This window comes from Cyanistes caeruleus, chromosome 2 (genome assembly GCF_971803275.1).
Source record: "Cyanistes caeruleus chromosome 2, bCyaCae1.hap1.1, whole genome shotgun sequence".
NCBI lineage: Eukaryota > Metazoa > Chordata > Aves > Passeriformes > Paridae > Cyanistes > Cyanistes caeruleus.
In genome coordinates, this window is record NC_141702.1 from 120141143 (window position 1) to 120154997 (window position 13855).

The window sequence follows — 13855 nt, forward strand, 5'->3', positions numbered from 1 at the left end:
CCTTCCTATGCTGGGGGAAGTGTCCTGTGGTGTTTCTGGAGGCTCCAGTTTATAGATACTCCAGTGGGAGCTGGTTTTTGGCACCATGCAGTGGAGGCTTTCAAAAATCTTGTTTTATATCTCACCATACAAAACTAAGCCTGGCCTGGGCTTAAGTCCGTGTGTGACTTGGTGGCAATGTCCCCATTGCCCTGCAGGGAGCATCCAGATGCTCCAGCACTAAAGAGAAAGTGGATTAATCACTTCCCTCTGGGAGTGGGCAGCACACAGAGCCTGTGGTCACAAGGCACTGAGGGGTCAGCAGATGAAATAATCCTGGGGAAATGCAGCATTCTCAGGATTCCCACCAGCTGTTTTTTGTGTTGGGTCAGGCACATTCCTGGGAGTAACCCAGCCTTCTCCTGAGTGGGGGTGAGGAATAGGCAAACAGTCTAAAAAAGAAGTAACCTGCTGGTCACTGGTTTGGCAAGAGAGGATTCTGCCCCTAAGCTGGCTGTCCTTGCTCAGCAGCATTCTTAAAGATCGCTGCTCTTTCCCTTCCCTGCTCCCAGGCTGCTGGGGGACTGGGACAAAGAGCCTTTTGTTCATCCTGATTAAAACAACACTGGAAATTAATTGGAAGCTGCATGAGAGGAGAAAAGGGCTACCTCAGCTTTGGCAAAATATGACACCTGACATGGCTACAACAGGTAGTAACAGGCAACCAGAGCCTTGTTTAACACTGCAAAAGCAAAAATTTAAAATACAACTTCCAGCAGATAATTGGATAAAATAATTTTAATCTCTCTCAAAATCTTAATTGTGCTGAAATATCCATTACAATTCAGATCCTACACAATCTCTTTGGTAAGATTTTAATTTTATTATTACCATGCTCCTAGAGAACCTGACTTGTTCATTCTCCAGGATTGTTTTCCCTGACTTCTCCTAAGAAATCGTAGGCCAGCTCTGAGATGTCAAAGGCTCTGTGGGTGTTTCCTGATGACAGCAGGTACTCCAGCGCGCCGTCGTTCTCCCGGCTCCTTTTCAGGAAGTCATGGATCACCTTCCAGCGAGACAATTCCACCTCTTCCTCAGCCCACTTGTAGCTGGGGAGAATCGTGGAGCAGAGCAGAGGGAATACAGAGTCGTGGTACACCAGGACAAACGCAGACTTCAGGAATTCTTGATCTCTCTGCAGAGAAAAGCGTTTGAAAACACTTCAGTGCAAACACGTGGTGTTGCCAAGCACTTTCCCAAAGTATTGTACACAGGAAAAAACCCAAACAACTCACTCCCAGTTCCCAGGAAAGCAACGGGAAGAGATTTGACCTTCCTAAACACACATCGGTTATCTTGGAAAAGCCTCCAGCATACCAACAAACCTGCACTGAACTCTGCCAGCCTTCACACAAACTACAGGCACAGAGAGCCCTTTGCTGTGAGGTATTTATATTTTCTTAATATTGTATCTTCCCTGCCCTGGAAACCCAAACTCCTCTCATTTCCCTGCTCTCCCAGGCGGAGCGTGGCTTTGATCCCACTCCTTGCAGCCAGAGGTGATGCTGCCCCCGGGCTCTCTTTGTGCATGGTGTGACCTGTGTGTGCCCCTGTAAAGATAACTTTGGAAAACCCAAAGGATCAGCCTGGTCAATTATCAAACACACGGGAAAGATCCAAGTCCGGAGTGTCCCAGCCCCAGGAGCGCTGTGCCTGGCGGGGAGCATTGCAGGGCTCAGCCTCACGGAACCACGCGAGGGGTGAGCCTTCAGCAGGCAGCAATCCTCCCGCGGGAGTGGCACATGCCAGTCAGGTAGAACTGGATGGTTCTGGGAGCCCGGGGAGTTGCCAATTCTGTGAGCAGATCTGCTTTCCTTTTGGATGAATGGCCCTGAAAAAGCCGCTCTGACTCAGCGGGTGTTTGTTCTGCGTAAACGGGGAGCCGTCCTCGCGCATCAATCCAGGAGCACGCACAGGGAATGAAATACCCCGCTGCTGCTCCCAGGAAATGCAGGACTGAGAGCCAATGGCTTTCCCATTCAGTTCCCTGCAGCTGCTCTCTGTCTGTGGGACAGGAGGTAGGACAAGGTGTGGGTGAGCCTGGGGACCACCAGGTCAGTTCTCCAGCTGTCTACATGCCAAAATGTGGGATTACAACTGTCTGGGGCAGGGACATCTGAGGAATTTGGGGACCTTTACCCAGGCAGATTGTGGGAGGACTGAAGCTCAGAGTTTGGTGGAGGGAAGATGATTTTGTGGGCATACACAGCCCCTTATGTTTCCATGGAAAGCTTTTACCAGCTGACTATTGGGAGCATATCCTGACAGGGAGCCACACTGTAACAGGTTCCCCCCCCTAACAACACTGAAATAAAAAGTTACAAGTTAATTTAAATTTCCTCCTGGTTTACTGCTATGAATCTGGGTGAGAAATGTTAAGAACTGCATTTACATATCTCTATTTTCCAAAAAGATGTACAGTGAGAGGAAAAGTTAAGCAGCAATTGCAGCTAGCTCAAATTACCCTGAATATATGGGAAGAAAAGCTTGTAGTTTGTTACCTTCTCTATTCTCTTCAATGTTCTTTCTTTGTCTGCCCAGGCACTCTAAAATGAAATGTAAAATCAGACCAAGGCTGTGGAGAACTTTGTCTTCCCCCAGGACAGGAAAAAAGCTCAAATTTTGCCTGGAAATCTCGACAAGGTAACATACCCGAAGTGCATCCATCAGGTCTGGCTGATCCAGGAGTTGAGGGAAAGTTGCTAAAACAGGATTACAGATTAAGTCTGCAACAGAAAGCAAGCACAGTCAAGGCTAAGAAGGAGTCAGGATGGTTTTCAGTATTGACCCATCCAGGTGTTCAGCACATCCCCTCCTGACAGATTATTCCAAAGGGAAAATGAGCTATAACAGTTCTTCAGAGCAGGGAAGGTAGGAGAACTCCCTAAAAACTGTTCTGACTGCAGCCACTTCTCAGTGGCTGAGAGACAGTTGAACTAGGAGAGGCGACACACAAAGCCCAGTGCTGTTTTTTGGGAATGCCAGCAAACACGAGCCCTTCCCGATTTACCTGCCAGGGATGTTTTCCCTCATTTCTGCACCTGTCTTTTTTACACACAGCTGTAATTGTGCTGCTTGGTTTGGATGTTATGGATAAACACACTTGGGTTCTACCTCAGCCTGTGTCTGATGTGGCATTTTAGGAGAACCAGGGACCAAGTGCACAGTGAATTTTCCCTATGGGGCACATATCCCACTGCACAGGTGTCCTGGTGCTTTTTGGATCACTTCCATGAGAAATCACTCTGCTCCTGTCATTATTTTAATTAATGAGACTGTGGGTAAGATTCCAGGTGACAGAGAGCAGGATTTTGGATGAAGTGTTTTCTTTATTGTGTGATTTCAAATATTGAAGGTACACTTGTTTCTTCACCTTGAAGCTGATGGGAAGTTTGGTAAACATGAAGCATTTACTAATGCCAAAACATTTTGGGGAAGGGAGCCAGGACTGATGGCTTCTGGGAAGTAGAACAGACATTTTCAGTTGTCTATTCCTAAAGTGATGGTGAATTTTGAAATAATAGAAATCTTCTTTAGTTGCACAGCTACCAGAACAACTTCTGGGATAAAGCCTTTCAATGACTTCAAATGAAGTCTGAATCCAAAGGGATGCAATTTAACTCCAGGAGAGGTCACCAGCCTGATCTACTGTCCTAAATCATGAAGAACAAATCAGGTAAGTGTGGCAGTTCTCACCTATATAAATTCAAATGTAGTACAGTTAAGAAATGTAATTTTTCCTTATTTCAAATTGGTTTCGAAATAGCGAAGGATATAAACTATCATTAGTTCTGCTGAATAATCAGGGCAAGACACTGAGTCCTAAAACCAGAATTCTCCAACTTGGGTCTCTCCCTACTGCCAGCAAGTAAACAATAATTAAAAATAAAAACAAAGAGGCTAACTTAGCCAGAGTGCCAAAAACATCTCTTACCAGAGGGAGACTCTGGAGAGAGTCATTCCCTGATCTTCCTTCAGTGCTCACCTGTGCTTTGCATGCTCATCCTGTCCTTCAGGAGGGCATCTCCAAGGATTTGCCGATAAAACACCAGGAGATGGATGTAGCACATGCCCCCAACTAATGTTTCAGGGAGAAAACTGTTGGGAAAATAAGGGACAGCAGTTGAGATGTTGATTGATCTGCAAACACTGCAGATTTCTCTAGGCTATCTGGAATACTTTTTCATTTTATGGAAGCACAAGGACTCACTTCAGGATGTCTTTTGAGTGCACACTTGGTGACTTCACTTTCACCAGAAGCACAGGCTGTTTCCTGAGGCTCATGAACTGCTGAAAAACCCCAGAGCCTGCTGAAGGAATAAACACCCCAGATTGAAACAGTCAGTTTGAAACAACAGTAATAATTGTATGACAAAAATGGGCATTTCGGTGGGTTGAGAACTCTTTCAAGTTGAGTCAGCCTGGCAGCACCCAGCTCCCCACAGCCAAGGCAAAAGCAGATAGACAATGGAATACGTGCAAAAATAGAACACACAAACCCAAAGCAGGCTGTGGGCACTGTTGTGAAGGAGATGCAGCATGAATCACATCATTATGTTTATATTACACTGAAAAGGAACCACACCTCTCCTTGATATTGATGGGTCAACCTCAATGCCTCTCTCATAGGGAGTTCCACCACTCAGGACCAGCTCATACATCCTGTCAATAAAGATAAATTTGAAGCCTGTATGATATTGGGAATTCAACTCTTTTTGGAATTTAATTATACTGGGAGGTCAATTATTTTAAAAGCCATTAACAACACTGATTCTTTTCCACAGCCCAAATATTTTTCTTGTATGGAATTTAGCAATTGGTGCACTAAAATGGTTTTGAGGAATCATCACTTCAACAATTTAAATCTTCCATATTTAAAATTTGTTAAAGAATAATGTAACCCCAGTTCTGCCAAGAGTAAGTCACTGCTGAAACAAGCATGAAGTTTAATCTATAATACCATGCTTACTTAATGAAATAGTAGAATATTTGAAAGATGAGATTTAGAGACTTTTAGAACAGTGGAGGTGTCCTGCAGGTGCTGTAACCCAGATAAATTCAGAATACATATACACAATACATATATGTCTACCAGTATTTGGTAAAAAACAAGCCTTGAAAGTCTGAGCTACAGTGAATTATTTCTGTCAATAAACAGAAAGTTTTCCTACATTTAATAAAATAAAAATATATCCACTTTATTGTTCTTTCAGATGACTGGACCAAATAATCATAAATCAGCTGCAAAAATGTAATTTACGCTCCAAGAGCAGTGAGAGATTCATTCACAACAACTCCTACCTGATTCCAGGTCTTGGGAACCATCTCCCAGTTTTCACATGGGAAAGGGATAATGCAGCAAAGAAGAACCAGAATCATAAAGGCCTGGTGCGGATGCCCCTTGCCCCAGGAGTGTGTAAGTATGAAAGAGGAGTTTTACTCTTAGTCTAAAACAGATCTATTTACACCTATGTGTAAATACAGGGAGAGCAGGACAAGGCAACAAACTCACTTGGAAGGAACAGGAAGCCCAGTGGAAGTGAAGAGCTTCAGAAAGGCCCAGCCACAGCTCAGCTCTCCTCTTTCACCTGTTGACTAGGAAAAAAGAGAAATGTAAATTATTTGAGCAGCTGACCCAGAATGAGTGACTGAACCACAATTAATAACAGTAACCACATCAAAATTGTTGTAGTTATTCCCCTTTTCCTCTTTCACCTTTGAGTGTTTAAAAATCACAGTCTGCCTTCTCTGAGAGTAGTTTTCCTGGCTTTACCATCTATTGTCTTACTACCTGTTGTGCTTTCCAGCAGCATATCCCAGATGGACAGGCTCTATGTGTGTCAACAGGAGCTGGGAACCACTGTCCATACTGCTGAAACAGTTAAAGTTTTCAAACTGTACAGGACATTGGTCTGAAATAAATGGCTGAGATGGAAAACTGCAGGAGTGAAGAGAGAACTAGTCCATTGGGATCCCATGGCATGGGATCTTTGGTACAAGTTACTTCAGTGTTGGTACAGGGACATGCACATCCATGAGCCAGAGGGACTTTTATTCTCTAATTAGGGATATTCTCCCATCAGAGAATCCCAGAATGGTTTGGGTTGGAAGGGATTTTAAGGATCATCTTGTTCCAACCCCTGCCATGGCCAGGGACATCTTCAACTATCCCAGGCTGCTCCAAGCCCTGTCCAACCCAGACTTGAGCGCTGCCAGGGATCCAGGGACAGCCACAGCTTCCCTGGGCACCCTGTGCCAGGGCCTCCCCACCCTCCCAGAGAGGAATTCCTTCCCAACATCCCATCCATCCCTGCCCTCTGACGGTGGGAAGTCATTCCCCCTTGTCCTATCACTACATGACCTTGTGAAAAGTCTCTCTCCGTCTTTCCAGGTATTGTCTAATCCTGTTCTCTAAAGAGGGATATTCTCTGGTCATATTCTCTACCTGGGGACAGCTGGTTCCCTTTATGAACCTGCACTTGGAGTGACTTCCAGTGCCCCTCCCCACACTCACATTGCACCTGTACGTGATGCCGAGCTCAAACAATATCCCAATGTCTGAAGACATGGAGTTGGACCTGACAAAAGAGTCACCATCAAGCAAGCTGGGTAAGATGCCCATCACCTGGTACAGAGGGAGGGAGGAAAAAGGAAAAAGAAGTTAATGTACCTATGGAAAAAAAACCAACAACTTGAATTTTAAAGGCCTTCAAGCACATCCCTCACTCAACACAAGATCTCAGACTCAATCCCGCTATAAAAAATGAGGAGAGAAGCGATTCCAGTCAAAACCCTGCTCCCCTTATTGTCTTTCCATGGAGCATAGCTGTGCCACCAGGGAACACTTTAGTGACACTGAAGGAAGAAGCTGTAAAAAGCCAGCAGCTGTGTCACCTACCCTTGGAGAAAAGGTCCAAGTTTGAGGATTTTTAGGCAGCCACGTAGCTCTCACTGTGTGAATGTTACTCAGCACCTGAAGTGGGGGAAAAAAAGCTAAGGCAAGTTTTACTGCTTTCAGAAAATGCAGGGTTATCCCAGATGGATCCAACACCGCACGCAACAAAGACAGCTGGAAGAAAACTGCTGGATAAGCAGGGTTATGTTTTTATAAAAGGCTGCTCTGCACACACACAAAGGAACAGAGGATCAAGGGCATGTGGAGGAATCTGACCCTGACCCAGCTGCTCCCAGGCCCATCCCAGGAGACGGATCAGCCCGGGAAATGCTCATCCCCATCGCCAGGAACACAGAGGAGCCAGCAGGCACAATGGCAGGTGGGGAACCCAAAATTAGGGACTCAGAAATGGAGCTCCCACCCCAGCCCCTCCCAGGGCTGGGTGTGACTGTCACCCTGAGTCAGGAGCAGCTCCCCGGCTCACCTCACACTGCTCACGGGCATTTTGGGGCTGCACCTGATTTACCCCGAGAGGAAAGCAGCAGGGGAGAAACCAAAGGCAGAAAAAGGGAGGGATCGAGTGCTTTGTGGAGTAGCAAGGGTGGGAAGCAGGGCTGAGCGTGCTTGCCTGGCCGTGCCCAATGCCCACCAATGCGGTCTGGCCTGTTTTATCATTCAGTTCTATTCTTCTGCGTGAGTGGGCTCAAACCAGACTCAGCTGAGCATAAATTAAGCATCTTGGGAGGCAGGTTGTGTGAGACAGCTGGAGGAGCTGCCTACGAAAGGAACCAGGACCTGAAGGATCCTGGGAGTTGCAAACCTCCTCCAGTCCTTTATTTGGGAAGCAGACACATTCCTTACCCGGCTGCCGTCGAAGAGGCAGAGCCGGACGTGCCGGCTGAGGACCCGCACGCCGGTTCCGGGAGGAGGAATCATCTTGCAGCTGCATAAAGTGACAATCAGGGACACTCTGGTGGGTCTAGGATGGATCTGAAATGCAGCAGAAGGAGGGTTAAACCTACAGGGCCCTCATTTTGTGTTTATGGACTGAGGTGATTCTCCCAGCCACAAAGGTAGTGCAGTGGTAGCAGCAGGATTTCTTCACAAGCCTTTAGCTGTGATGTTTTAGTGGGACAAAAGGTGCCAGCAGAAGAAATATTCCAGAGATGGTTGCAAATTAAGACATAATCAATAACCAAAAGGAAAGAAGGCAAACGGTGTCCCCCTTAGCAGCAATACTCACGGTATTTCTCTCAGAGTTCCACACCAAGTCTTTGAAAGCCAGCTGGGATGGGGTAAGCTCTGGTTGCAAATAGTAACTTGCTCGAAATTCTTCACCTACAACAAGAGTAAATTTAAAAACTCTTCATTTTTTAAAATTATCTTTTTTGTGCCAAAAAGGACAACACCCCAAATTCGTGTCCAGTTGAATATTTGACCAAACAACACTATGGAATTATCTGCCATGAGCACTGTGAGTATTCTGAATTATTTAATCCCAAAAGCACAGTAATTTAATTTAAAAAAGAGATTAAATAGCTTTAAACAGAAAGACTAAGAAAACATGAGATAATATATTTGGTGAAGAGGCTACAAAAGACCTTTGAGAAAAAGGAAGAATTAAAATTTAAAAAAAAACAACCCTAATTTCCAGCAAAGTCAACAGGAATGAACTTCCAAAGCAGAAACTCTTTAAAATCATGAGGAAATTTGTCAGGATTTCACACTGATATATTAAAATTTAAGGGAAAAAAAAAATCTTTTATACATTATATGATGGATCAAATATAGCCAGTTAGCTAATAAATTAAAATAAAGCAACACCAACAGGCTGGTGACCAGGGTGAGAAAGCCACCACAGACACCTGAGAATCCTGCCAGACAAAATCCTTACCTTCCTCCAAGAGCTGGAAAAGCATGGATGGGCGAAATCCAGCAGGAACTGCCCCTGTGGTGGTCAATACCTCCACAGTGTCATTCTAGTAAAAACAAAAAAAAAAAGGATATTACTGTTCCTGCTATTTAACAGCAAATTTCATCCCAATTTACAGAATTTAGAACCAAAAACTTGGGATGTCGGTCACCTCTGAAACATTTCTGTGGCATTTCTTGCTACCAAAACCTCCCAAAACACAGATGTTGTTAAAGAACAATAGGCTGTGATACGAGACACGGTGTTTGGGAAAAGGCACAGCTTGTCTACAAAATAATGAAGATTATGGCAGGTGAAGCTGCAGTGTAACAGGGGCACCTACCTCTGTGATGGCTCGGACAGCACTCCAGTGGGAATCTGTTCTGGAAGAAAATAGAGGGATTTATAGTAAATCCTCACACGAACAAAAATTTAACCACTAAATAGCACTCTGTTTTCAAACAGCAGCAGCTTCACAGCTGTATCTGAGACATTCCATTTACCTTTTTTTAATTTCAGTTCCATCTGCTGTTTCATCCACCACTTCTATGTGTTCTTCTGACTCCTCCTGGCTTTCTTCCTCTTCCTTAGGAACCTGGAATTCACATTTAAAATGGCAAAGGGCTTGATTTCTTCCCAGTTCTGTTCTTAAAAATGTCTTCTCCAACCACAGCCCATGTTAATTTAAGTTTAGAATAAATTAAGGAAGTTTAGAAAAGAAGATTTTTCTCTCTGTGATGCAGAAAATTGTCCCACATTTACATGGACTCCCATTTCAGATAAATTATTAAAATCCCAAATTAATCCACAGCAGCTTGGAGTCTTCAGAGCTGGCCTTTAGCAAGAAAGATTCTGATTTTTGTGTTCAAGAAACTTCTCTGCCACAACTTCCCAAGGCACAGAAATGCTGCTTTTGGTGGCTATCTCCATGCCCATGGATAAAAACATGGAGTTATTTCCAAATAATGTGCTTTATTTCCAACCACCACACTGCTTTGTGACCCATTTGGTGCAGCTATATGCTCATTAATTGACATAAAAGAGCAGAGGGGGGATTAGGACAGAGGTTGCAGCACACCAACCGCAAGGTAGGTCCTGGGAACGAGGCCTCTCTCCCCCTTGGAATTTTCAGCTACCCACCAGCCATCCGCCTTCTTGTCGTGTATGAGCAGGACTTCACCTTTCTTTGGCATCAGAAAAAGAGACAGAGACAAAAAAACAACCAAATATTTAAATGAAAAAGGACCTAACTCCAGTTTCTCCCCAAATCCCACAACTGGCTGAATCCCAAAAGCAGAGGATTTCATTATAGTTACTGCTTAACTCACTGCAGTAAAAACCCTTTACAGGGAGAGATTTACCACAAATGTGAGATCCCCTTCTTGCTGGGCATCAAAGTTTCCAACAGCAACACATTCTCTAACATTTGGATCATCCAACAACTTCTCCATATCTTCTTCTTCTTCTTCAGTCTCCTCCTCCTCCTCACCTTCTTCATCTTCACTCTCCTCTTCTTCATCTCCCTCTTCTGCATGAGGACCTTTCTGGTGTTCCTCATCCCTACCCAAAATAAATCAAACGATTTTTTAGTATCATCTCCACCAAACTTTTTGAAATGCTGTTAAGCCTCTGCAAGGACATTTTTCAGATCCATCATTTTCATTCCTGTGTTTTGCTCTCTGTCCTGAAGAATCTCCTCCAAACCTCACATTCATTGTCCAGCACTCTTTAAGAAAATCCCAGCCAGTCATAAATGAGTTCTCTCCTGAGCACTTCTTTTTTTATCCTTCTGTTATTTTTCAGCTAATCAAGGGGGTGAGATAATTATTTTCCAAGGCCCATTCCAGCCATCCTTTTAAAAACCAGGTTGCATTTGTATGTTTAAGCTACTCACCGTGGATAATTCTTTGTCACATTATCCTGATCCAAGACAAGCAGGAGTTTCTGCAGCTGCTGGGAGAGTTTCAGCAAAAGCTTTTCTTCCTCTTCCTTCCTCTGGCTGTAATTCCCCACCGGCGCCGGCTCGTCAGCCTGACAGAGAACCCAGAAAATGCCCCAAAAAATCAAAGTTCCCCAATAAATTGCTCAAAGAATCAAAGTTCCTCTATAAATTAAGTTTTCCAGAGATGCCTTACAAGCTTTCCCCTTCCTGGGCTGCTGTCATTCCCTCTTTAGTGACAATTTTCTTACCCTTTCACCTTTTTACCAAGGTGAAATTCTCTGTTTTCACCTGGGACTTGGACAAAGTAAAGCATTAAAGTGAATTTTTAAATTATAAAAATTAATATAAAAAAATATAGATTGGAGAGATGACCAGCAGGGATTATGCAGTACTGGGCATTGCTCTTGGACTGAGGCATCTAAAATAGAACAGTGATTTTCTTCAAACACTTTCCACGGTGGATTTTGAAGAAAACCACAAATTAATCTCCATACTTACTTTTTTCAAAGCATGGAGAGCATTTGTATTCTCCTCCACCAATTTCTTCAGCTCTGTACATCTGCATTGAAAGCAAGACAGACAGACAGACGGTATTTTCTTAAAATTCTGACCCAAACCACACCTGCTGACTGAAAGGTGTCATTTTAGGCGTTGTGTGTCCCTTCAGGTTGAGAATTCCAAGCCCAAAGAGCAGCATTTGACGGAATCCCAGAACAGCTGGGGTTGGAATGGACCTCTGGAGCTCACCCAGTCCAACTCCACTGCTCAGGCAGGGTCACCCAGAGCAGGTGACACGGGAATGCATCCAGGTGGGATGTCTCCAGGGAGGGAGACTCCACACCCTCCCTGGGCAGCACTTCCAGTTCTCTGCCATCCTCATGGAGAAGTGGATCTTGTGTTTTCATTTATGGCCATTGCTCCTCATGTTGCTGCTGGGCACCACTGGAAGGAGCCTGGCACATCCCCTTGGCACCTGCCTTGGAGATATTTATGTGGATTGGTGAGATCTCCTCTCAGTCCTCCCTTCTCCAGACTGTCCTCAGCCCCAGAGGGGTGGGGAGGAGGCAGCTCGGAAAACAGGGGAGAGAAGGGGCTGGGAAAGAGGCAGCTCGGAAGACAGGGGAGAGAAGGGGCTGGGAGAACGCTGTACAATTGGGAGGGGAAAGCACAGAGGGAACGAGCAGTACTGAGGGTACGAGAGGGGAGGGTGAGGGCAGCGCCCGGGCGGTGGGACCGAGGGATGGGTTCGGGATGGGGCTCGGGACCCCGCTCACCTCAGCCAAAGAGCCTCCCGCTGCCCGGGGGCTGCAGCCGCGCTGTCCGCCCGCAGCTCCTCCACCTGCAACAGGGGACACCAGGGGCGGTCAGGGGCCGGGGGGCGAGAGAGTCGGCACGGCACCGGTACCAGCCCGGGTACAGCTCCGGTACCGGCCCTGGTACATCCCTGGTACATCCCCGGTACCGGCCTCGGTACATCCCCGGTACATCCCCGGTACATCCCCGGTACCGGCCTTGGTACATCCCCGGTACGGCCCCGGTACCGGCCTTGGTACATCCCCGGTACATCCCCGGTACATCCCCGGTACCGGCCTTGGTACATCCCCGGTACATCCCCGGTACCGGCCTCGGTACATCCCCGGTACATCCCCGGTACCGGCCTCGGTACATCCCCGGTACATCCCCGGTACCGGCCTCGGTACATCCCCGGTACATCCCCGGTACCGGCCTCGGTACATCCCCGGTACATCCCCGGTACCGGCCTTGGTACATCCCCGGTACGGCCCCGGTACATCCCCGGTACCGGCCTTGGTACATCCCCGGTACATCCCCGGTACATCCCCGGTACCGGCCTTGGTACATCCCCGGTACGGCCCCGGTACCGGCCTTGGTACATCCCCGGTACGGCCCCGGTACATCCCCGGTACGGCCCCGGTACATCCCCGGTACCGGCCTTGGTACATCCCCGGTACATCCCCGGTACATCCCCGGTACCGGCCTTGGTACATCCCCGGTACATCCCCGGTACCGGCCTCGGTACATCCCCGGTACATCCCCGGTACCGGCCTCGGTACATCCCCGGTACATCCCCGGTACCGGCCTTGGTACATCCCCGGTACGGCCCCGGTACATCCCCGGTACCGGCCTTGGTACATCCCCGGTACATCCCCGGTACATCCCCGGTACCGGCCTTGGTACATCCCCGGTACGGCCCCGGTACCGGCCTTGGTACATCCCCGGTACGGCCCCGGTACATCCCCGGTACGGCCCCGGTACATCCCCGGTACCGGCCTTGGTACATCCCCGGTACATCCCCGGTACCGGCCTTGGTACATCCCCGGTACATCCCCGGTACCGGCCTCGGTACATCCCCGGTACATCCCCGGTACCGGCCTCGGTACATCCCCGGTACATCCCCGGTACCGGCCTTGGTACATCCCCGGTACGGCCCCGGTACATCCCCGGTACGGCCCCGGTACATCCCCGGTACATCCCCGGTACGGCCCCGGTACATCCCCGGTACATCCCCGGTACCGGCCTTGGTACATCCCCGGTACATCCCCGGTACCGGCCTCGGTACATCCCCGGTACATCCCCGGTACCGGCCTCGGTACATCCCCGGTACATCCCCGGTACCGGCCTTGGTACATCCCCGGTACGGCCCCGGTACATCCCCGGTACGGCCCCGGTACATCCCCGGTACATCCCCGGTACGGCCCCGGTACATCCCCGGTACGGCCCCGGTACCTGCGCCCGCAGCTCCCGGCTCCGGCGCTGCACCCGCTGCAGCGGCCCCCGCGCGCGCCGCTCCGACATGCTCACCGGGCAACGGGGCAGCGCCGGCGCCGGGGGATGACGGGCCCGGGGCGGGGCCGCAGCGCTCCGAGCGCACACCGGGCAGCCCCCGGCTCCCAAAGCTCCTTCGCAACCCGGCTGGGGACAAACGGGCTGTGGCGTTTTGTGATCCCGGTCACGGAATCACAGCTGGGGTTGGAATCAGCTCTGGAGACCATCCAGGATCGTTACGTTTGGGAAAGAGCTCCAAGGTCAAGGCCAGGCCTTAAGGGGC

The 13855-nt window shown here is 48.0% G+C and overlaps 1 protein-coding gene and 1 long non-coding RNA gene across 4 annotated transcripts; one reads left to right on the forward strand and one right to left on the reverse strand.

Annotated features, from left to right (window-relative positions):
- Window positions 1-759: 759 nt before the first annotated feature.
- On the reverse strand, window positions 760-13643 carry NPHP1 (nephrocystin 1). Of its 3 annotated transcripts, none has more exons than XM_086875152.1 (20): window positions 13534-13643; window positions 12063-12127; window positions 11287-11347; window positions 10741-10877; window positions 10208-10406; window positions 9929-10030; window positions 9350-9441; window positions 9190-9229; window positions 8829-8913; window positions 8178-8272; window positions 7796-7924; window positions 6938-7012; window positions 6554-6664; window positions 5552-5634; window positions 4625-4701; window positions 4250-4346; window positions 4025-4137; window positions 2692-2765; window positions 2541-2585; window positions 760-1174 (listed from the first exon to the last, which is right to left on the reverse strand). In XM_086875152.1, exons 1-20 carry the CDS (start codon window positions 13600-13602, stop codon window positions 896-898), a joined length of 2028 nt encoding a protein of 675 aa, XP_086731278.1. In that variant the 5' UTR covers window positions 13603-13643; the 3' UTR covers window positions 760-895. The 3 variants fall into 3 exon arrangements, with proteins under 3 accessions (XP_086731278.1, XP_086731277.1, XP_086731276.1); XM_086875151.1 differs by having other exon boundaries at window positions 4250-4349; XM_086875150.1 differs by having other exon boundaries at window positions 4250-4349; window positions 13501-13617.
- LOC147655177 (uncharacterized) lies at window positions 2583-8759 on the forward strand. The gene is made up of 4 exons (XR_015282482.1): window positions 2583-2682; window positions 3577-3715; window positions 5253-5455; window positions 6431-8759. It is a non-coding gene; the product is annotated as an uncharacterized LOC147655177 (long non-coding RNA).
- Window positions 13644-13855: the final 212 nt, after the last annotated feature.